General features: G+C 43.2%; 1 protein-coding gene across 1 annotated transcript in view; it reads right to left on the bottom strand.

Annotated features, from left to right (window-relative positions):
* The window catches only part of LOC105536919 (coagulation factor VIII-like), a gene marked incomplete at its 5' end in the record, with an annotated part of 16,551 nt that extends 7,795 nt beyond the window's left edge, over positions 1-8,756 (bottom strand). The window contains 3 exons of the mRNA XM_011976410.1: positions 5,959-6,135; positions 7,263-7,411; positions 8,612-8,756. Of these exons, the coding sequence (XP_011831800.1) occupies positions 5,959-6,135; positions 7,263-7,411; positions 8,612-8,756 (471 nt within the window). The remainder of the gene's footprint in view (positions 1-5,958; positions 6,136-7,262; positions 7,412-8,611) is intronic.
* Between the last annotated feature and the right edge of the window lie 1,587 nt (positions 8,757-10,343).

The following is a 10,343-nucleotide window of genomic DNA, read 5'->3' as shown; positions in this document are numbered from 1 at the left end:
GCGCGCGCGCGCGCGCGTGTCTCCTCTTGGTTCTGTTTCTTTGGGAACCATGACTAATATAGATTTTCACACCAAGAGTGATTCTAAAGGAACAGAACTTCAAGGATAAATTTTATACATTTGTTATTGGATTTCTGGAATTGGTTCTGTAATCTGATGAAATTTAAAGACACTACTGACTATTTTCAGTAGTAAAAATTGTCCACGGCATGATCTGGTAATAGAAATATGCAGGCCAGGCTGGGCGCAGTGGCTCACGCCTGTAATCCCAGCACTTTGGGAGGCCGAGGCGGATGGATCACCTGAGGTCAGGAGTTCGAGAGCAGCCTGGCCAACATGACAAAACCCTGTCTCTACTAAAAACACAAAAATTAGGCAGGTGTCTGTAATCCCAGCTACTCGGGAGGCTGAGGCATGAGAATCCCTTGAACCTGGTAGATGGAGGTTGTAGTGAGCTGAGATCACGCCACTGCACTCTGGCCTGGGCGACAGAGTGAGACTCCATCTCAAAATATATGTATATACAAAATATCTCCATTGGATACTCCTAATAACTACTTATAAGAAGCAAGGGTCTTGGTGACTATGTATATTGACATTTATGAACATATTTGTCAAACTAATGAAATGATGAGATTAGTTGGTTGCTGCTAATGTTGTTGGAAAAAGTGATGAAAGAAAAGGAGGAGCTCAGAAATTTGAATTCCCAGCTCAAGAGCTGCATAAATGACCTGACAGATTCTATGTATGCCCTGAAGGAGACCCTTATCTACTGTAGCCACAGAGCTGAGATTGCTGAAAATCAAATGCCAAATCTCATCCCGTGACTAACTGAATTACAAAGCAAGTCAAACTTCCAGCTTTGCAGGGTTTCTACTGTTAAAGCAAGGGCATTGATTGGGAAAGAATGGGGCACTATAAGTTGGATAAGGTATGTGTGGAAGACCCTGATTAAGCTGGGGACATTGAGCTCCTAAATATTGATGAGTCTTCTTTGCCAGTGAAAGTTGTCTCTCCATCCCTGTGGTGGCAGTGTCTCCACTCCAGTCTAAGTGGATTAACCCTGCACTGCCTGCGGAAACTGTAATGGCCTCCCCTGAGGCAACTGCCATGCAAGATAATGCTGATTGCCTTCAGGACCCACCCTACCACCCCTCTTTGTTATTAGATCTCTAACTACACTCAAGTCCCAGCAGGCGAGGTGAGGTATGAAGGTGACCCATGACAAGATGCACTACACTCCAAAAGAATGACTTGAGTTTGCATCTCAGGGAATTAGGAAGGCCTCTAACGGTTTAATTGGTTGACTGAAACACAGACCAAAAGATGGCCCACAGTGAGCAAACTAGAAATTTCAAACTTGCCCTGGTTTAATGTAGAAGAAAGGAGACTGAAATGCTTGAGTTAATTTGTCATTTAAGACCTACTCACCAACACTGGGAGAGTTCAGAAGACACAGATCTCACCATTACTTTGAGAAATAAATTTGTCAGAGGAACCTCAGCATCCTCGAAGGGCTCTGTGATCACTCTTCTCTGTAGGTGACACCTTACAGCGGGACCTGCATTCACTGAATTAGAAAACCTAAATACGATGGGAATAATTGGATCCTGGGGTGACAGGGGAAAAGGGGCAGCACTCAACTGCCAAAGGCAAGGTAAGTGTGGTTACCATAAGGGATAGCAGAGTCAAAGCAGCAATTAGAATAGTATGACTATGGTGTTGGCTAGTAGATTAGAGTGTTCCTAGACGAGATATAGATAGAATGCCTACCAAATACTTGATCTGTATAAGCGGAAAAGTTCTAGGTCAAGTGAACAAAAGTCTAACCTGAATAATAAAAACAGAGTCACGGCCTCTCAATCAATTCCCAGACTTGAGCAAGTTTACAGACCCAGCACTACTTGAATGAAGGGGAGGCTCAGTCTCCTTGAGGAAGGACTCTGGTACACTGCCAAGAATACTGTTACTTTCTCTCAGCCTTCCCCAAAGGGACATACGGCCTTTCTATCAGAATAACTGTGCATTGAAGAAAAATACTTAATCAGACCTTTTAGGGACTACTGGACAATGGCTCTGAACTGGCACTAATTTCTGGAGACCCAAAATGTCACTGTGGTCCACCAGTCAAGAGTATGGGCTTATGGAGGGTCAAATGATCAATGGAATTTTAGCTCAAGTCCATCTCAAAGTGGATGCAGAGGATCTGTGAGCCTATCTTGTGGTTATTTCCCCAGTCCTGGAATGCGTAATTGGAACAGATACATTGAGCAGCTAGCAGGATCTTCACATTGGTTCCCTGACTTATGGAGCAGGAGCTATTATAGTGAGAAATCCTCCTGTAATCCTCTGTGAATAGCTATTCTCCTTTTGTGAGTAGCTCTTGGCCTACAACTGGGCCTTAGTAGATACTGAATGCTTAGCCACAGATCACCAAGTTGCCATGTGACCTGAACTGCCCATCATGAACTAGGTGTTATCTGATCTACCAAGCCATAAAGTTGGGTATGAATAATGGCACTCCATCATCAAATGGAAGTGGTATATACATGGTTAGGTCTGAGCAGGTCCTGAAGGCACATGTAAATTACATTAAGAAGTAGCCCAAATGTCCATGGTGCCTGTTTCTGCTACCCTGCCTTCTCTCTCCCAGCCTGCACTTATGGCCTCATTGGGAGTTCCCTATGATCAGTTTACAGAGGAAGAGGAGTCTTGGACCTGGTTTACCAATGGTTTTGCATGATATGCAGGTACTACACAAAAGTGGACAGTCTCTATCTGAGATATCCATGAAGGACAGTGGGCAGAATTTTAGGCAGTGTACCTGGTTGTGGACTTTGCTTAGAAGAAGAAATGGCCAGGTGTGCAATTATATGTCAAATTATGGGCTGTAGTCAGTGCTTTGTCCACATATGGACTTGGAAGGAACATGATTAGAAAACAGGTGACAAAGAAATTTGGGGAAGAGGTATGCAGATAGATCTCTCTGAATGGGCGAAGGATGTGAAGATATTTATGTCCCATGTGAGTGCTCAACAAAGGGTGACCTCAGCAGATAAGGATTTCAGTAATCAAGTAAATATGATGAGCCGGGTGCAGTGGCTCACACCTGTAATCCCAGCACTTTGGGAGGCAAAGGCAGGAGGATCACCTGAGGTCAGGAGTTCAAGACCAGCCTGGCCAACATGGTGAAACTCTGTCTTTACTAAAAATACAAAAATTAGCCAGGTGTGGTGATGTGCACCTGTAGTCCCAGCTACTTGGGAGGCTGAGGCATGAGAAATGCTTGAACCCGGGAGGCAGAGGTTGCAGTGAGCCGAGATCGTGCCATTGCACTCCAGCCTGGGTGACAGAGCAAGACTCCATCAAAAAAAAAAAAAAAAAAAAAAGTAGATATGATGACCTGTTCTGTGGATACCAGTCATCCTCTTTACTCAGCCACCTATGTCACTGCCTGATGGGCTCATGAACAAAGTAGCCATGGTGGCAGGGATAGAGGTTATGCGTGGGCTCAGCAACATGAACTTCTATTCAACAAGGCTGACCTGTCTATGGCCACTGCTAAGGGCCCAATCTGATAGCAGTAGAGACAAACACAGAGTCCCCAGTATGGCAGTATTTCCCAGGATGATCAGCCAGCTATCTGGCAGCAGGCTGATTCCACTAGAATATGTTAATCATGGAAGGGGCAGCGTTTTGTCCTTCCTGGAAGGAAACTGGACTACTACTTCACAACGGAGGTATGGAAGAGTGTGTCTAGAATATAATAGATCCCTTAGAGTATCTCTTACTATTACCACACCCTATGATTCTGGTCAATGGGAAACTACAGCAACCCAATCCATGCAGGACTACTAATGGCCCAGGCTCTTCAGGAATAAAGGTTCGGGTCACCCCATCAGGTAAAGAACCACAATCAGCTGAGATGCTTGCTGAAGGCAAAGTCAACACAGAATGGGTAGTAGAAGAAGGTAGTTATCAATACCAGTCAAGTTTTGTCATATCATGTTAGGTGGAATTAGGACCTCATTTCTGTCTCTATTTAGAGATAAAGGAGATGTGTATGGTGGGTGCTACATTGACAAGGGGTGGACTTGTGATGGTTATTTTTATGTATCTACTTTACTTGGTTATAAGGTACCCAGATATTTACTCAAACATTATTCTGAGTATTTCTCCGAGGGTGTTTTTGAATTAGATTAACACTGAAGTCAGTAGACTGAGTAAAGCAGATTGCCCTCCCTAATGTGGACAGGCATCATCCAATTAGTTGAAGGCCTGAATAGAACAAAAAGGCTGAGTCTTCCCCAAGTAAGAAAGTATTTTTGCTGCCTGACTGCCTTTGGACTGGAACATCTGCTTTTTCCTGCTTTCAGTCTTGAACTAAAAGAGTTTAGCTCATCCAGAGAGAGAAGGCAGACAGACAGACAGAATCTCCTATTGGTTCTGTTTCTTTGGATATCCCTGACTAACACACTCATATAAGTAGAATCATACAATATCTATATCCTTTTATGTCTGGCCTATTCACTTAGCATATTTTCCCTTTTTTTTTTAGACTGAGTTTCACTCTGTGGCCCAGGTTGGAGTGCAGTGGTGCAATCTCAGCTCACTGCAAGCTCCGCCTCCTGGGTTCACGCCATTCTCCTGCCTCAGCCTCCTGAGTACCTGGGACTACAGGTGCCCGCCATCATGCTTGGCTAATTTTTTGTATTTTTAGAAGAGACAGGGTTTTACTGTGTTAGCCAGGATGGTCTCGATCTCCTGACCTCGTGATCCACCCTCCTCGGCCTCCCAAAGTGCTGGGATTACAGGCATGAGCCACCGCGCCCGGCCTTCACTTAGCATATTTTCAAAGTTCGTCATGTTGTGGCACTAATCAGAGATATAACCTTTTTTAAATGGGAATTTCTTCTAGAATATCCAATGTCTAGACTTTAGTTCACCAAACTGCCAGTTTGGTGAAGTCTTTAATCCAGCCTTGATGGATAAGGGAATTCTTCTTGAACCTGATGTTTATCTGAGACTTAAAGAATGAGTCAGGTGAAAGTGGCAGTAGTGCGCAGCTAGAAAAATGTTCCAGGTAGAAGAAATAGTATCTATTTAAAAGCCTGATATGAGATACAATGTGCTGTGTTTAGTGACCTGAGAATTTCTTTTTTTTTTTTTTTTTTTGAGACAGAGTCTCGCTCTGTCTCCCAGGCTGGAGTGCAGTGGCTGGATCTCAGCTCACAGCAAGCTCCGCCTCCCGGGTTTACGCCATTCTCCTGCCTCAGCCTCCCGAGTAGCTGGGACTACAGGCGCCCGCCACCTCGCCCAGCTAGTTTTTTGTATTTTTTAGTCACCGTGTTAGCCAGGATGGTCTCGATCTCCTGACCTCGTGATCCGCCCGTCTCGGCCTCCCAAAGTGCTGGGATTACAGGCCTGAGCCACCGCGCCCGGCCGAACTTCTTAGTATGGATGGAGCTTAAAGAGCCAAGTGGCAAGAGACTGTATTAGAGAGATTGGTAAGGACCATATCATGGTTAACTCTTAGTGAACAAAGAATATAGAAAATACCAAAGAGAGGAACTATTCCTTCCCCCATTACTCATGGGATGATAAGAGTTTATGTCATGTCTTTTCATCAGCACAATTTGTTGAATTATCCAGTAAACCCAGATTAAGAATGAAGACTTCCTGGACCACTAAAATTAAAGGTCAAAAAGGCTTGGGAATCAAGGTGCTGATGAGGAGAATCAACTCTTGGATCTACTCTGCCCTTTTCTCAGTACTTTACCTTTTTCTTAAAGTCACCGTGTTCTCTCAGAATGCCTTTTACAATGTCTTGCTACCTTAGGTACTTAATAAATGTTGCCCTGAAAGTTTGGTCATATATCAACCTTGTTATGTTATGCTAAGCTCTAGGAGAGGTGGTTTTTTTTTTTTTTTCCTTTCTTTCCAAGGAGACCAGCATACCTTTACTTTGCCATTCTGAAAAAAGAGAGTCCAGTGATGGCCATCTTGACTGCTGGAGATGAGGAACTCCTTCACATACATGCTGGTAAGTAGAGATTTTACTCCCTGAGTAGTTATTCCTGTGACTTTCATTGTCTTCTGGAAGTCCACTTGCAGCCACTCTTTTGGATTATTCACCTGAGGGCAACAGAGTTGGATTAGTAGCCTCTTGGTAACCATTTACTCCCAGAAATTCCCAAATCCCTCTTAACCATACCACAGCATTTCTCACTCTACTTTCTTTTTTGGAGATGGAGTCTCGCTTTGTCACCCAGGCGGGAGTGCAATGGCACGATCTCAGCTCACTGAACCTCTGCCTCCCAAGTTCAAGCGACTCTCCTGCCTCAGCCTCCCGAGTACCTGTGGTTACAGGTACCCACCACCATGCCCGGATAATTTTCTATTTTTAGTAGAGATGAGGTTTCACCAGGTTGGCCAGGCTGGTCTTGAACTCCTGACTTCAGGTGATCTGCCACCTAGGCCTCCCAAAGTGCTAGGATTACAGGAGTGAGCCACTGTGCCCAGCCTTACTCTTTCTCTTTCTTTCTTCCTTCCTTCTTTCTTCCTTCCTTCCTTCCTTCCTTCCTTCCTTCCTTCCTTCCTTCCTTCCTTCCTTTCTTTCTTTCTTTCTTTCTTTCTTTCTTTCTTTCTTTCCTTTCTTTCTTTCTTTCTCTTTCTTTCTTTCTTTCTTTTTTTTTTCAGACGGAGTCAGGCACGGTCGCCTGGGCCAGAGTACAATAGTGTGATCTCAGTTAACTGCAACGTCTGCCTCCCAGGTTCATGTGATTAGCCTGCCTCAGCAAAAGACTGGTCTCGAACTCCTGACCTTGTGATCAGCCCGCCTCAGCCTCCCAAAGTGCTGGGATTACAGGCATGAGCCACCGCGCTGCCAGGCCTCTACTTTCTATTGGCTAATCAGTCTCTCTTATTCAACTCTAAGCAACTTCAGGGCCAAAATTTTTCACAATTCACCTTTGTATCCCTAGACGCATCCTGGGGATACTAAGATGCACAGTAAATGTTTACTTTCCATTGATGTAATGAGAAACCTGGAAAGAAAGCTAATTGTTGATATTTATATGTAAAATGGACTTTAGCTTCTACAATTCTTTGACAGATATTAGCCCATAATCAAACTTCCTTGACACTCTTTTTAGGACTAACAGTTGACAGAAATACCTCGGAAGAAACAGTCAAGGGCTTCCCCCATTTTTTCCCCAACCACTGCTTTGAGTCAGTTAAAGAGTAAATCTGTTGCCTCTTACCTGAGGTCTCCAGGCATTACTCCTTCCTTGGAGGTTAAGTCGAGCTTTTGAAGGAGACCAGGTGGCAAACATATTGGTGAAGTAGGATGAAGCAGTAATCTGTGCATCTGATATTGCTTTACTCTCCATTCCCAACGGCATGCTGCAACCTCAAAGAAAAGAAAAAAGAAGGTTATCACAAGGACATGCTTCAGCGTCAGTTATACTGAGCAGCCTCCACTGATATTCTAGGGCTACTGTCATCATCATATCATTTCTCAAGTGTTAACTTTTGCATAGATTCTGTTATTGGTTTTTTGTTTTGTTTTGTTTTTTGAGATGGAGTCTCGCTTTGTTACCCAGGCTGGAGTGCAGTGGCGTGATCTCGGCTCACTGCAACCTCCACCTCCCGGGTTCAAGTGATTCTCTTGCCTCAGCCTCCAGAGTAGCTGGGACCACAGGCGCACGCCACCATGACCAGCTAATTTTTTGTATTTTTAGTACAGATGGGGTTTCACCGTGTTAGCCAGGATGGTCTTGATCTCCTGACCTCGTGATCTGCCCACCTTGGCCTCCCAAAGTGCTGGGATTACAGGTGTGAGCCACCACGCCCAGCCAATTCTGTTATCGTTATCTGTTTTCTGGCCAGCTCTTCCCACTTTGTGTGACTCTTTAATTTTCCTTGTTTCTTTTCTTCTTCTACTTTTATTTTAGGTTCTAGGCAGTATATGGGTAGGTTTGTTGCATGGGTAAATTGCATGTCACTGAGGCTTGGTGTATGAATGATCCCCTCACCCAGGTAGTGAGTGTAGTACCCAATACGTAACCTTTGAACCCACACCCCCCTCCCAACCTCTCCCCTCCTGAGTTTCCATTATTGTGTCCATGTGCATTTAATGTTTAGCTCCCATTTATGAGAACAGGTGATATTTGGTTTTCTGTTCTTGCATTAGTTCATTTATGATAATGGCCTCTAGCTGCATCTATGTTGCTGAAAAGGACATGAACTCATTCTTTTTTATGGCTGCATAGTATTCCATGGTATGTATGTACCACATTTTCTTTATCCAGTCTGTTGTTGATGGGCATTTAGGTTCCATGCCTTTGCTATTGTGAATCGTGCGGAAATGAATATATGTATACATGTGTCTTTATGACAGAATGATTTATATTCCTTTGAGTATACACCCAGTTATGGCGTTGCTGGGTTGAATGGTATTTCTGGGTTTGCCCAGGACTGCGCTGGTTTTAGCACTGACAATTTTGTGTCCTGATACTGGGAACCCTCCCCCAGTCTCAGGATAACTAGAACAGTTAGTCGCCCTACCCACAGTTGAGGGAAGAAGGATATAGGATGACTTGGCACTTACTATTTAAATCACAGCCCATCAACTCCATGCGAAGAGTGCTGCGAATGCTATAATGAGTTGGGTGCAAACGGATGTATCGAGCAATAATTGGAGGGTTAAAAATATTGTGTTTTATCCCAGATGAATCCACATTGCCAAAGAAGACCTGTATGGAGAGATTAGCACAAATACATGGAAAGTGAATACACAGTAAAAAACAATTTCTGTCAATCACATCTTCCTTCTAATTTGCTTTGTGCATTTCTCAACAGCACCCAACATCTACATAAGACAACTATGGTTAGATGAATGTTACGATGGTAGACACAAAGGAGGAAAGCACCAAGAAGAAGTGGGAACAAGGGAATTATTAGGTCTGGGGCAAGTGAAGTCATTTTCTACTGCAAACTGAACAACCTGCTCCTGAATGACTACCAGGTAAATAATGAAATGAAGGCAGATGTAAAGCTGTTCTTTGAAACCAAGGAGAACGAAGACACAACGTACCAGAATCTCTAGGACACATTTAAACCAGTGTTTAGAGGGAAATTTATAGCACTAAATGCCCACAAGAGAAAGCAGAAAAGATTGAAAATTGACACCCTAACATCAAAATTAAAGAATTAGAGAAGTAACAGCAAACAAATTCAAAAGCTAGCAGAAGACATGAAATAACTAAGATCAGAGCAGAACTGAAAGAGATAGAGACACGAAAAACTCTTCAAAAAATCAATGAATCCAGGATCGTGATCTGCCCGCCTTGGCCTCCCAAAGTGCTGGGATTACAGGCGTGAGCCACCGCGCCTGGCCTTCACTTAGCATATTTTCAAAGTTCATCATGTTGTGGCACTAATCAGAGATATAACCTTTTTTAAGTGGGAATTTCTTCAACAAAATAGATAGACTGCTAGCCAGACTAATAAAGAAGAAAAGAATCAAGTAGATGCAATAAAAAATGATATTGGTGATATCACCACTGATCCCACAGAAATACAAACTACCATCAGAGAATACTATAAACACATCTATGAAAATAAACTAGAAAATCCAGAAGAAATAGATAAATTCCTGGACACATACACTCTCCCAAGACTTAGCCAGGAAGAAGTCAAATCACTGAATAGACCTATAACAAGTTCTGAAATTGAGGCAGTAATTAATAGCCCACCAACCAAAAAAAGTCCAGGACCAGATGGATTCACAGCCGAATTCTACCAGAGGTACGAAGAGGAGCTGGTACCATTCCTTCTGAAACTATTCCAAACAATAGAAAAAGAGGGAATCCTCCCTCTCATTTTATGAGGCCAGCATCATCCTGATACCAAAACCTGGCAGAGACACAACAAAAAAAGAAAATTTCAGGCCAATATCCCTGATGAACATCAGTGCGAAAATCCTCAATAAAATACTGGTTAACTGAATTCAGCAGCACATCAAAAAGCTTATCCTCCACAATCAAGTTGGCTTCATCCCTGGGATGCAAGGCTGGTTCAACATATGCAAATCAATAAACATAATCCATCACATAATGAGAACCAAAGACAAAAACCACATGATTATCTCAATAGATGCAGAAAAGGCCTTCGATAAAATTCAATACCTCTTCATGCTAAACACTCTCAATAAACTAGGTATCGATGGAACATACCTCAAAATAATAAGAGCTATTTATGACAAACCCACAGCCAATATCACACGGAATGGGCAAAAACTGGAAGCATTCCCGTTGAAAACTGGCACAAGACAATGATGC

Source organism: Mandrillus leucophaeus, unplaced genomic scaffold (assembly GCF_000951045.1).
Source record: "Mandrillus leucophaeus isolate KB7577 unplaced genomic scaffold, Mleu.le_1.0 Scaffold1652, whole genome shotgun sequence".
Classification (NCBI taxonomy): Eukaryota; Metazoa; Chordata; class Mammalia; order Primates; family Cercopithecidae; genus Mandrillus; species Mandrillus leucophaeus.
The sequence above is the reverse complement of the archived record's forward strand: the minus strand, read 5'-3'. Positions and strand labels throughout refer to the sequence as shown.